At 38.6% G+C, this 14,623-nt stretch overlaps 1 protein-coding gene across 13 annotated transcripts in view; it reads left to right on the top strand.

Moving 5' to 3' along the window:
* The window catches only part of GRIN1 (glutamate ionotropic receptor NMDA type subunit 1), a 121,783-nt gene that overhangs the window by 98,973 nt on the left and 8,187 nt on the right, over positions 1–14,623 (top strand). For 3 of the 13 annotated variants that reach the window (XM_077284060.1, XM_077284059.1, XM_077284061.1), the window contains one exon: positions 5,006–5,116. The exons of 3 other annotated variants lie outside the window; for them this stretch is intronic. In XM_077284060.1, coding sequence (XP_077140175.1) covers positions 5,006–5,116 — 111 coding nt within the window. Of the gene's footprint in view, positions 1–310; positions 360–442; positions 1,963–3,957; positions 4,004–5,005; positions 5,117–14,623 lie in introns of those variants that run through there. 7 more of the 13 variants (XM_077284070.1, XM_077284064.1, XR_013221180.1 and 4 more) reach the window with 6 other exon arrangements.

Genomic DNA, 14,623 nt, shown 5'->3' with positions numbered 1-14,623 from the left:
TCCAAGTCTGGGGTATGTGCACTGCCCTGGGTGTTCGGTAGTGATCTCACTTCCTAGGGGCGCAAAATTTCAAAAGGAGTTTTGAGCCTCTAAAAATTTTGCACAGAGGGCAACCACTTGTGTCCCCTCTTCCTCTACATCACTGTTCCAGTTATCTAGGTACATGGGTGTAAACTGTGATAAAGACTACATTAGATTGACAACAAACTTTTTTCCTTCTAGAAAACAGAATGCATAGTATATTATATTATTATATGTGCCCGAAAAGATCAAAACAAATTTATTTACTAGAAATTATTTTTTATTTCAGTGATCTATCCGGTGAATACTGCAGTTTTAGTTTTTGTCTTTTGTTGCAGGTAATACTATTTCTCTATGTGTTTGTGTATACAGGAATTCATATTCTGTTGAATGTGATGTCAGACTAATCCTTCCCTTTCAGCCGGGGCAACAAAGAATCGTGACCAAGTGAATCCATTTCATTGATGTTATATTGGACTGCACTTTCCTGATGGTCTACAGCATCCACATGGGTTCTTTACTGTTCCATTCAACCTCATATTTCCATACAACCTCCATATACCACACTGAAACACAGCCCCACGGCTATCACACAACCATGTGTCTCAGTCACCAAGATATTGAGGCTCTTCAAACACCGACAGACCATTGCCGCAGAGTCAACCCGTTCCTCCACATATGTTGGTGACAAATGGATAATGAACCCATGTCTGTCCTGTAGCGTAATAGATGATAATTAGCCGCCATGTTGCTGTTAATCTACTGTTAAAAATTGAAGACAGATGCTGATGATTATAAAGTTCATATGAATATATATATATATCTATATAAAATATAACAGGTTTGTGGAAAAAAAATATATAAAAAAATAAAGTGCAGTTGCAATCTACATAATCAAGATTAATCCATAATATTGTGGTGCATGTGCTCTTTCTGTGAGGTCCTGCAGACCTGGGAGACCTAGACAATGATTTATGGCGAGAGGGATATAATAACAGGGTATATGTAATATATAGAAACTAAAAAATATCCTTAAAAGGGGTTATTACCCAATTAAATAATAAAAAAGCTAAAAAAACATCCTTTTTGCCTTACATTGCAGCACAGCTGCATTGAAGTGAATAACCTGGCATGTAATACCACAAAGAACCTGTGGATAGGAGTGGCGCTGTCCTGGAAGAAGGCAGCTTTGTTTTTCTAATCCTGAATAATTTGCTCTATTATCTCACACAAAATATACATTTTGATTAAGTATTTTTTAAAAATGATCCTGTGCTCAGCTATTCAATACTTACATGTTATGCCCCCCTGCTGCCCTTTTAATTACCTCTAGAATATCCGCGCAATGTGTGCATCGACGGTGAGAAGATGCCAGTACTAGGGTGCTGATTCCTATTGGTAAGCATAATAGTAGCAATCACTCCGCAAACAGTATACAAGAAGATGCGAGAGGCGGGGCTGAGCTACTGAGCATGTGTGACCACCGATACTGGGCACAGTTGGGTGAACATTCTAAGAGGAAATCAATAGCACATCATGGGGCCACAATAACAATATCTGGACATTGTAGTGTTTTTTTAGATCAATAAAATAATAAAAAACATAATAATTACGAATAGTAATGTACCATTTATTTAAAGGGATAACCCTTTTAAGTAAGGGGAGGGATCAGAGGTGCACCGTGACATTTAGATCAGATGTGCATTTTCCGAGCGTTAAGAGTCCATACGTGGAAATACAGAAATTATTTTTTTTAGCATTTGATTGTAAGGTATATTACATATTATACACATAATTCTGGATACAAAGTATGTATAGTATTAAAAAATATCAGTCTAGTAGAGCAGACTAATAAACTTCTCATTGGATTTTCTATAGAGTGTAACCCGCTGAAAAAAAGTGGTAGAAAAATTAATTAATTAATTAATTGATTAATTAGTGACCCAGATTCTTTGTAACCTCTTCTCATTCAAAGATTTTTATGTATTTTCATGACTAAGAAAATTGTAAATTCACACTGAAGGCATCAAAACTATGAATTAACACATGTGGAATTATATACTTAACAAAAAAGTGTGAAACAACTGAAATTATGTCTTATATTCTAGGTTCTTCAAAGTAGCCACCTTTTGCTTTGATTACTGCTTTGCACATTCTTGGCATTCTCTTGATGAGCTTAAAGAGGTAGTCACCGGAAATGGTCTTCCAACAGTCTTGAAGGAGTTCCCAGAGATGCTTAGCACTTGTTGGCCCTTTTGCCTTCACTCTGCGGTCCAGCTCACCCCAAACCATCTCGATTGGGTTCAGGTCTGGTGACTGTGGAGGCCAGGTCATCTGGCGTAGCACCCGATCACTCTCCTTCTTGGTCAAATAGCCCTTACACAGCCTGGAGGTGTGTTTGGGGTCATTGTCCTGTTGAAAAATAAATGATGGTCCAACTAAAAGCAAACTGGATGGAATAGCATGCTGCTGCAAGATGCTGTGGTAGCCATGCTGGTTCAGCATGCCTTCAAGTTTGAATACATCCCCAACAGTGTCACCAGCAAACCACCCCCACACCATCACACCTCCTCCTCCATGCTTCACGGTGGGAACCAGGCATGTAGAGTCCATCCGTTCACCTTTTCTGTGTCGCACAAAGACACGGTAGTTGGAACCAAAGATCTCAAATTTGGACTCATCAGACCAAAGCACAGATTTCCACTGGTCTAATGCCCATTCCTTGTGTTCTTTAGCCCAAACAAGTCTCTTCTGCTTGTTGCCTGTCCTTAGCAGTGGTTTCCTAACAGCTATTTTACCATGAAGGCCAGCAGCACAAAAGTTTCTTCTTAACAGTTGTTGTAGAGATGTGTCTGCTGCTAGAACTCTGTGTGGCATTGACCTGGTCTCTAATCTGAGCTGCTGTTAACCTGCGATTTCTGAGGCTGGTGACTCGATAAATTTATCCTCAGAAGCAGAGGTGACTCTTGGTCTTCCTTTCCTGGGGCAGTCGTCATGTGAGCCAGTTTCTTTGTAGCGCTTGATGGTTTTTGCCACTGCACTTGGGGACACTTTCAAAGTTTTCCCAATTTTTCGGACTGACTGACCTTCATATCTTAAAATAATGATGGCTACTCGTTTTTCTTTACTTAGCTGCTTTTTCCTTGCCATAATACAAATTCTAACAGTCTATTCAGTAGGACTATCAGCTGTGTATCCACCAGACTTCTGCACAACACAACTGATGGTCCCAACCCCATTTCTAAGGCAAGGAATCACACTTATTAAACCTGACAGGGCACACCTGTGAAGTGAAAACCATTTCCGGTGACTACCTCTTGAAGCTCATCAAGAGAATGCCAAGAGAGTGCAAAGCAGTAATCAAAGCAAAAGGTGGCTACTTTGAAGAATCTAGAATATAAGACATAATTTCAGTTGTTTCACACTTTTTTGTTTAGTATATAATTCCACATGTGTTAATTCATAGTTTTGATGCCTTCAGTGTGAATGTACAATTTTCTTAGTCATGAAAATACAGAAAAATCTTTGAATGAGATGTTTCCAAACTTTTGGTCTGTACTGTAGGTGTATATATATTTATACACACAGCTTTTGAATTTAAATATTTAAAATTGCTTTTGATTTTTTTTTTTTTAAATTTTGCTGCACCTCCTTAAAAGTGCAGACTGAATACAGATGGTAAGAGCTAATTTCAGGTGTCTGGTCTCTCGGGAACACTCTCCCTTTGTGTTTGCCCAGGGAGAAGTCTGCCGGACAGAGGTACTAGACTGTCACGAGCACCACAATTTTCACTTGCCAACCTTCTAGAAATCCCCTGCACCCCGTGTCAACGTAGGGGAAATTTTTCTTTGTACATGTTACGTGTGCATGTAACTCTGTGGGGACTGTGAAAAAAAAAAACCAAAAACAATCTTACAATCTGAGACCTTTCCACAGGTGGGAACTACAGAAAACAAAAGTCTGTCACGTTACTAGAAGGAAGGCAAGTGGAAAAAATCTATTTGTTTAAGCAAAAATTTGGATTTGGGATAATACATGGAGCAAAATATAGTCATTCCATGCCATCCATCCCGCTTAAACCCCATTTGTGCATGCTTATATAAAATGAGAACAACAAATCCCAAAATTTATCCCATTGATGGTGCCCAGGCACCTATGGAATAAATTTTTGTTATACTCAAAGTTGGTATAACAGAACAAGCCTCATCTTTTTTCTTTTCTCTCCCACCTTTTATGATTTCACAACATTTTCTTATGCAATGTCAAAAATAGCTAATGCTTCTCTATTTTATTTGCTTTTCTTATCTTTCTTTTTAAAAAATTATTATTTTAATATTTTTGGTTTTCTTTTTTTTGGCTTTTGGAAATAAAACAAACAAAATAAACAAACGCTTTGCGCCAATGCACCATTAAAATTTTTTACTACATTTTTTACAGAAATCTCATACAATGGCTGCTTTCTAATGCCGTCTTCTATCTTTCTTGTGACATTGCCTCCAGCTTAAAGATCCTCACCTTCTCTAGTTACCCTCACAGACCTTACACCCCTTACTTCCTTAGAATTGACCACTGTCCAATGCCAAAGCAGAGATTAGAGATAACATTTATGGTCACCGTTATTTTTCTTTTTACAAAATTGGCATTTTAATATGGACCAGTGAAACTTTAATGTCTCGCTCAAGAAGATTTACCCTAATTAAGGCCATATGTAAAGTGGTAGTAAGCAGAGATAGATACACATTATCCTTATTTTGACTCCAGAAGACCTTGGTGGATGTCACCCAGTACCGCTAAAGAACGTTCTAATATATAACTGGTGACCAGTTTGCTAACATGTCCCTCCTGATGGTGAATCCACCGTAGCTACTCTTAAGTTGCCACAAAAGACAGGCCAACACCTCATCAGCTTGGACTATATTCAGACTAGCGGTAGTTGAAGTAGAGACACATTAGGTATCTAATTGCTTATACATATTCATTTTAGGATAGAAAAATTGGTAGAGCAGAACCTGACCCTAAAAAGAAAGCCTCTTTTAGGTCCATCACCTCAACCCTGGCCTCCAGCTTCAAGAGACGTAGGTCCTGCAAAGACACGGTAAGGAAGAAGAATCAGCTCTCTCTTTCTCTCTTACTCTTTCTCTTGCTTGCACTCTCAGAGGAAGAGCTTTGCTCTCTCTTTTTCTGTCTCTCGCTTGCTCTCTTTTCTGTATGGCTCAACCTCTCCATCTTCTCTTCTGACTCTACGTCTTTGTCTTCTGCTCTTTTCTATCTCTCTGTTCCTTAATTTTCTCTACCATTTCATTGGTTGCCAAACGCCCATCCAGAAGCTGAGCATTGTACATGCAAGTACATTCCAGCCCCATGTTTTCGTCAACAGTCAGTCATGGAAAAAAAAATCTAGGCAAATTTAATTTTCTGGGCTCCATCAAGAAAAGTGGAGCCGTTCTATACGTTTTTGGTCAGTTTTAAGAAGCTGCTAAATGCATTTTTTTTATTCTTTAAAAAAATAAAAATAAATAAAATACTTTGCGTTTATTGGTGCCAATCTCAAACCGAGACTTTTTTGTGTTTATTTTTTTCTTATCTTTTCTTCTTATTTTTTTTTACGTGTTCCTTCCTGTTCGTTGTTGTACACCTTCTGGACACACTCTATTTTTGTTATTTTGGCAAAGTTTCACATCACTGAGAGTCATGTTCGTGTTACAAGTTTGTGTACTTTTTTGTTTGTGATGACAGCATTTTGCTGACGAGACCCCTTCTCTTTCCCACACCAAGAAATTAAACCCCTTTTAAATCTCAATCCCTTTCCAGATATGTTCCATTAATTCCAAATGCAACAATTTGCTTGATTAAAGACCTTACAAAACCTTCTTTATAGGATTATACCAACACAAAAAAACCTCAGAATTGTCGAATTGTATGTTACCGGTTTTTACTGTGTTTATAAATGTGAAAAAAAATGTGAAAAAATAATTGTGTGGATGTACCATGTGCTAGGTTTGTATACCTTGTAAATTGTCACAGTTTAACCAAACTTGTATACCCTATGTCTGCTCACACTATGATAACATACAGTCTATACATATCAGGTTACCTACTACTCAGCATAGGCAATCCCTTAGGTAATGGGTGCCTTCTTATACTGCACCATTAGGGTTGTATTTTACAAACTTTCAAATATATGCTACAAGTAGGGAGAAACCATATTACGGATTAACAATCCAATTACGGTGGCCAGTAACCATGCAGCTATTGGCCATTGTGAGTGAGCAGAGTTTTAGCAACATGATCAGCCGCACTTTGGGATCTCATCCTTACTGAAGTATTTTGTCATCCTCTGTGGCATACAGTTAAGTGAAAAAGTATTTGCCCCCTTCTTGATTTCCTATTCTTTTGCACGTTTGTCACACTTAAATATTTCAGATCACCAAACAAATTTAAATATTAGACAAAGATAACACAAGTAAACACAAAATGCAGTTTTTAAATTAAGGTCTTTATTATTAAGGGAAAAAGAAATCCAAACCTACATTGCCCTGTGTGAAAAAGTGATTGCACGCTTCTGAAAACATAAATTAACCGTGGTTTATCACATCTTTGGGAAGCAGAGTTCAAATTCCCTAGCCACTCGTAGGCCTGATTACTGCCACACCTGTTCTCAATCAAGAAATCACTTAAATGGGACCTACCTGACAAAGTAAACCAAAAGAACCTTAAAAGCTAGACATCATGCTGCAATACAAATAAATTCTGGAACAAATGAGAAGCAAAGTAATTGAGGTCTATCAGTCTGGAAGAGGTTATAAAGCCGTTTCTCAAGCTTTGGGACTCCAGTGAACAATAGTGAGAGCCATTATCCACAAATGGCAAAAACAAAATATAGAACAGCAGTGAACCTTCCCAGAAGTGGCCGGCCGATCAAAATTACCCTGACAGCGCAGCGACGACTCATCCAAGAGGTAACAAAAAACCTCACAGCAACATCCAAAGAACTGCAGGCCTCACTTGCCTCAGTTAAGGTCAATGTTCATGACGTCACAGTAAGGGCACAGACAGACTGCCGTATTTCTCGTGCAAGAATCTCATCGCACTGCACGCACTGGCCTGGCACCTCTCCTGACCTGAGCAAGACAGTATGTTGTATTTCTATGCAGCTGTCAAGCTCATGTCGACAGCCAGTACGAGGTTTATGATGCCATTCTCGCACGAGAAATACGGCAGTTGGTCTCTGCCCTAAGAAAGACACTGGTCAAAAATAGCCTGCATGGCAGAGTTCCAAGACAAAAACCACTGTTGAGCAAAAAGAACATAAAGGCTCTTCTCAGTTTTGCCAGAAAACATCTTGAATATCCCCAAGACTTTTGGGAAAATACTCCGTGGGCTGATGAGACAAAAGTTGAACTTTTTGGAAGGTGTATGTTCCATTATATCTGGCATAGAAGTATCACAGTATTTCAGAAAAGGAACATCATACCAACAGTAAAATATGGTGGTGGTAGTGTGATGGTCTGGGGGCTGTTTTGCTGCTTCATTACCCGGAAGACTTATTATGGAAAATGGAACCATGAATTCTGCTGTTTACAATCCTGAAGGAGAATATCCAGCCATCTGTTCATGACCTCAAGCTGAAGCGCACTTGGATTATGCAGCATAACAATGATTCAAAACACACCAGCAAGTCCACCTCTTAATGGCTTAAGAAAAACAAATTTAAGACTTTGGAGTGGCCTAGTCAAACTCCAGACCTTAATCCGATTGAGATGCTGTGGCATGACCTTAAAAAAGGCGGTTCATGCTCGGAAACCCTCCAGTGTGGTTGAATTACGCTTGTTTGCAGTTGTTGCTGCTAAGAGTGGCTCAATCAGTTATTAGGTTTAGGGGGAAATCACTTTTTCACACAGGGCACTGTAGATTTGGATTTCTTTTCCCTTAATAATGAATACCTTCATTTAAAAACTGCATTTTGTGTTTACTTGTGTTATTTTTGTCTAGTATTTAAATTTGTTTGGTGATCTGAAAACATTTAAGCATGACAAACATGCAAAAGAATAGGAAATCAGGGAGGGGGAAAACACTTTTTCACACAACTGTAAAACTGATTTTACACATTGACTACTGTAACCTACATAGGGTGGCCCATGTTTCAAACAATCCAAAAGTCAACTAGACATGTTCCAGGTGGTGAGTGGCTCATTATTAAATTTAAACTCTGGATAAGGAGGCAGAGCAAAGCCTAGAAAGAACAATATTGGAAACTGTATCCTAATTACCGTAGTTCAGAGCATTCTTCTGTGTTATTGCTTCTGAATTAATCAAGTCTGTCTCCTATCTAATAGGTTTGGGTGTTACTACCCTAAGATAGTGCACTAACAATGCAGTAGACTACACTACTGTTACCATCTTCAAAGATGAACCATGTCTACACAGAAGCTCATACAGAGGCCAAAGTTGTATGTTTTGGACTCTGAAAGCTAAGCACCTGTTGGGAGCGCGTTTGAATCCCATTTTTGGTAGTTCAGACAGCTGTCTTGACGGTGTCACAAACTTGTGGTTCTTTTACAAGTTAAATAGTGACTTACAGGGTAGTTATCTATCAGTGGTGCCTCAGACAGTTTTTATCCATCCAGGGGAGAGAGATTTTGCATGCTTCTCCTTTTAAATGGGTTGTTTCAAGAGAGCAACATCTGCCTTTTGCCCTATAATGATTTGTAGATGAGAGGTCCTATAAAGAGCAGCTCCAGGTCTGACTAATGGAGCACATCTCTGCATCACATAGATGGCCAAGGTGTGGCTGCCTGTGGTCTTTACTACCAAGATTATAGAGGGTTAGATATGTCGGATTTGTTATAATCTGCTATTCCTGTATGAGATATCATTAATAAAAGCTGTTAATACTCCATGTAATAACACATCTATTAATGTGAGGCTAGCATGGCCATGTAGGTACTATACAGAGTCAGTCGGAGACGGCAGTAATACAAGCACATATTGAGCGAGTGCTTTGACGGCAGCGGAGCATACAGAGCGCACACTGTGCACAGATCAGACAGGCACACAATGGTGCTTTTTCTTCTGACACATTGTGACTTTTCCTTGCCTTTCACTGAGTTTGCTGAACACAGTCTCCCCTGCCAGGGCGGCACAATAGAAGGCAGATGTATTTTTAACCTTCTATTCTAGACAGAAATAAGGAAAGGATGCTGGGAAGGGAAGGATGGTCGCAAATGCTGAAAATCCCAGATACAGTCTTATACTTAATTCACCCTTGTACCAAACAGAAGAATTTTCACAAACAAAAATGAGTCTCTCAGATGAATTACACCTACTAAACCATCAATAGGGTCAGAAAGAAAAGTTGAATCGTACCATATATTGTTATATTAGAAGTAGAACAAAAATGACTTACATCCATCACCTTCTAGCTATGTCTTCAAGCACACTTTAAAGGGCCTTTCCTCGCTCACAAGAAATTTCTGCACTCACTACATATAAATGCAGAGTTCTGAACCCTGCAAGTGCGCAATGTGCACCCTCCCTGACAGGGTACCACTCTATTTCCAGCACAGGAGGGTGGTCACATGTGCTATTGAGAGAAGCGGATGAGAATCTAGACAGCACGTGACCTCCCACCCAGGCTAGAAATAGAGGTGAATCCTGAAAGTGTGTGCATCTACACTCACATAGAATGAATGCAGAAATTACTCTTGAACCTGGAAAACCCCAAAAAAGGTCTGTAAGAAAAAGGGTCCTCCGCTAGAGTATGTCCACATAATGAATCTTTGTATCCTGCCAATTCAATGATAACCAGATTTAGGGGCTGCTTTTTTTTATCATCATCAACCATACCCGATAATGAGTATCTCTGTCTTGAGATGATCATTGTTAGGCCCATTTTTTACATCCTTTTAGGGATTTAAGGAGTATCCTCTTTTTAAGGTAATTTCTTGGCCAGATCATAAAGGAAGCAAAGAGTATTTCTTAATATGATTTATTATAGTATATTTTTGTACATAGGACCAGTATTATGGTAGTTATATTCTTGTACATAGGGGATAGTATTATAGTAGTTATATTCTTGCACATAGGGGGCAGTATTATAGTAGTTATATTGTTGTACGTAGGGGGCAGTATTATAGTAGTTATATTGTTGTACGTAGGGGGCAGTATTATAGTAGTTATATTCTTTTACATAGGAGCAGTATTATAGTAGTTATGTTCTTGTACATAGGGGCAGTATTATAATAGTTATATTCTTGTACATAGGGGACAGTATTATAGTAGTTGTATTCTTGTACATAGGAGGCAGTATTATAGTAGTTATATTCTTGTACGTAGGGGGCAGTATTATAGTAGTTATATTCTTGTACATAGGGGGCAGTATTATAGTAGTTATATTGTTGTACATAGGGGCAGTATTACAGTAGTTATATTCTTGTACATAAGTGCAGTATTATAGTAGTTTTATTCTTGTTCATCGTGGGCAGTATTCTAGTGGTTATATTCTTGCACATAGGAGCAGTATTATAGTAGTTATATTCTTGTACATAGGAGCAGTATTATAGTAGTTATATTCGTGTACATAGGGGCAGTATTAGGGCATGTTCACACTTTGCAGATTTTGCTGCGGATTTTTCTGCAGCGGATTTGGAAAAACCGCATTGAAAAACCGCTGCGGTTTTCCCTGCGGATTTTCCTGCGGTTTCTTCTGCGGATTCCTCTGCGGATTTTGAACAGCACTTTCCTATTGGTGCATGTTGAAAACCGCTGCGGAATCCGCAGAAAGAAGTGACATGCTCCTTCTTTTTTTCCGCAGCATTTCCGCGCGGTTTTTAAAGGGATTTTCCGCAAAGTGGGCACAGCGGTTTTTGTTTTCCATAGGGTAACATTGTACTGTACCCTGCATGGAAAACTGCTGCGGATCCGCAGCGTCAAATCCGCTGTGGATCCGCAGCAAAAACCGCAAAGTGTGAACATAGCCTTATAGTAGTTATATTCTTGTACATAGGAGCAATATTATAGTAGTTATATTCTTGTACATGGGAGCAGTATTATAGTAGTTACATTCTTGTCTATAGGGGGCAGTATTATAGTAGTTATATTCTTGTACATAGGGGCAGTATTATAGTAGCTATATTCTTGTACATAAGTGCAGTATTATAGTAGTTATATTCTTGTATATAGGAGCAGTATTATAGTAGTTTTATTCTTGTTCACAGTGGGTAGTATTCTAGTAGTTATATTCTTATACATAGGAGCAGTATTATAGGTATTTTCATTCTTGAACATAGAGGCAGTATTATAGTAGCTATATTCTTGTACATAGGGGTATTAGTATAGTAGTTATATTATTGTACATAGGGGGCAGTATTATAGTAGTTATATTCTTGTATATGGGGCAGTATTATAGCAGTTATGTTATTTTACAAGGGGGAAGTATTATAGAAGTTATATTCTTGTACATGGGGGCAGTATTATAGTAGTTATATTCTTGTACATATGGCCAGTATTATAGCAGTTATATTCCTGTACATAGGGGGCAGTATTATAGTAGTTATATTCTTTTACATAGGGGAAGTATTATTAGTAGTTATATTCTTTTAGATAGGTGCAGTATTATAATAGTTACGGTATATTCCTGTACATAAAGGGCAGTATTATAGTAGTTATATTCTTTTACATAGGAGCAGTATTATAGTAGTTATATTCTTATACATAGGGACGTATTATAGTAGTTATATTCTTGTACATAGATGCAGTATTATAGTAGTTATATTCTTTTACATAGGGGCAGTATTATAGTAGTTATATTCTTATACATAGGGGCAGTATTATAGTAGTTATATTCCTGTACATAGGGGGCAGTATTATAGTAGTTATATTCTTTCACATAGGGGAAGTATTACAGTAGTTATATTCTTTTAAATAGTTGCAGTATTATAGTAGTTACGGTATATTCCTGGGCATAGAGGGCAGTATTATAGTAGTTATATTCTTGTACATGGGGCAGTATTATAGTAGTTATATTCTTGAACATAGAGGAAGCATTATAGTAGTTATATTCTTTTAGATAGTTGCAGTATCATAGTAGTTATATTCTTGTACATAGGGGCAGTATTATAGTAGTTATACTCTTGTACATAGGGGCAGTATTATAGTAGTGATATTCTTGTCATAGAGGCAGTATTATAGTAGTTATATTCTTGTATATGGGGCAGTATTATAGTAATTATATTCTTGTACACAGCGGGCAGTATTATAGTAGTTATATTCTTGTACATAGGGGGCAGTATTATGGTAGTTATATTATTGTATATGGGGCAGTACTCTAGTAGTTATATTCTTGTACATAGGAGCAGTATTATAGTAGCTATATTCCTGTACATAGGGGGCAGTTTATAGTAATTATATTCTTGTACATTGGGGCAGTATTATAGTAGTGATATTCTTGTACATTAGGGCAGTATTATAGCATTATATTCTTGCACATGGGGCAGTATTATAGTAGTTACCATATATACTCGAGTATAAGCCGACCCGAGTATAAGTCGAGACCCCTAATTTTGTGACAAAAAACTGGGAAAACTTAATGACTCGAGTATAAGCCTAGGGTGGAAAATGCCGCAGCTACTGGTAAATTTCAAAAATAAAAATAGATACCAATAAAACTAAAATTAATTTTGACATCAGTAGGTTAAGTGTTTTTGAATATCCATATTGAAGCAGGAGCCCCATAAGATGCTCCATACAAAATACGCCCCATATACAGTAATGCTCCATACAGTTTATGATGGGCCCCATAAGATGCTCCATATTAAAATATGCCCCATATAATGCTGCACAAATGCTGATTATGGCCCCATAAGATGGTCCATAGACACATTTGCCCCATATAATGCTCCACAAATGCTGATTATGGCCCCATAAGATGCTCCATACAAAATACGCCCCATATAATGCTCCATACAGTTTATGATGGGCCCCATAAGATGCTCCATATTAAAATATGCCCCATATAATGCTGCACAAATGCTGATTATGGCCCCATAAGATGCTCCATAGACACATTTGCCCCATATAATGCTCCACAAATGCTGATTATGGCCCCATAAGATGCTCAATATAATGCTGCACGTGGCCCCATACAGATATTTGCCCCATATAATGCTGCACATGGCCCCATACAGATATTTGCCCCATATAATGCTGCACATGGCCCCATACAGATATTTGCCCCATATAATGCTGCACATGGCCCCATAAGATGCTCCATACAGATATTTGCCCCATGTAATGCTGCACATGGCCCCATAAGATGCTCCATACAGACATTTGCCCCATATGCTGTTGCTGCGATAAAAAAAAAATTACAAAAAAAATCACATACTCACCTCTCAGGCCCCCCGCCACTTGCTATATTCACCTGCTCCGCGTTCCACCTTCGGCGCCGCTGCGTCTTCCACATCCTCTACACTGACGTTCAGGCAGAGCGTGGCGCGCACACTAATCGCGTCACCGCACCCTCTGACCTGAGCGTCACTGCAGAGGATGCGGAAGATGTAGCCGCAACCGGCGGCGGTGGAACGGGCAGCAGGTGAATATCGCGCACTGCGTTATACTCACCTGCTCCTGGCGTGGTCCCTGCACGTCCCTGGTTCCCCAGCGCCGGCAGCTTCTTCCTGTATTGAGCAGTCACATGGTACCACTCATTACAGTAATGAATATGCGGCTCCACCCCTATGGGAGTGGAGTCGGGTCCATATTCATTACTGTAATGAGCGGTACCATGTGACCGCTCAATACAGGAAGAAGCTGCCAGCGCCGGAGAACCAGGGACATCACGCCAGAAGCAGGTGAGTATTATTACACAGCTGCCCCTTCCCTGCCGACCCCTGGGTATGACTTGAGTATAAGCCGAGAGGGGCAATTTCAGCCTTAAAAAAATGGGCTGAAATTCTCGGCTTATACTCGAGTATATACGGTGTATTCTTGTACATATGGGACAGTATTATAGTAGTTATATTGTATATGGGGCAGTATTCTAGCAGTTGTATTCTTGTACATAGGAGCAGTATTATAGGTAGTTTTGTTCTTGAACATAGAGGCAGTATTATAGTAGTTATATTCTTGCATATGGGGCAATATTATAGTAGTTATATTCTTGTACATAGGGTGCTTTATTATAGTAGCTATATTCTTGTACAAGGGGCATTATTATAGTAGCTATACTGTATTCTTGTACATAGGAGCAGTATTATAGTACCGTAGTTATATTCTTGTACTTAGGGGACAGTATTATAGTAGTTATATTCTTGTACTTAGGGGACAGTATTATAGTAGTTATATTCTTGTACATAGGGAGCAGTATTATAGTAGTTATATGCTTGTACATAGGGGCAGTATTATAGTAGTTATATTCTTATACATAGGAGCAGTATTATAGTCGTATTCTTGTACTTTAGGGCAGTATTAAATGTAGTTTATTCTTGTACATAGGGGCAGTATTATAGTAGTTATATTCTTCTACATAGTGGGCAGTATTATAGTAGTTATATTCTTGTACATAGGAGCAGTATTATAGTCGTATTCTTGTACTTAAGAGGCC

The sequence above is a fragment of the Ranitomeya variabilis genome, chromosome 2, assembly GCF_051348905.1.
Source record: "Ranitomeya variabilis isolate aRanVar5 chromosome 2, aRanVar5.hap1, whole genome shotgun sequence".
Lineage (NCBI taxonomy): Eukaryota > Metazoa > Chordata > Amphibia > Anura > Dendrobatidae > Ranitomeya > Ranitomeya variabilis.
Note: the sequence above shows the minus strand (reverse complement) of the source record. Positions and strands in the feature narration are given on the sequence as shown.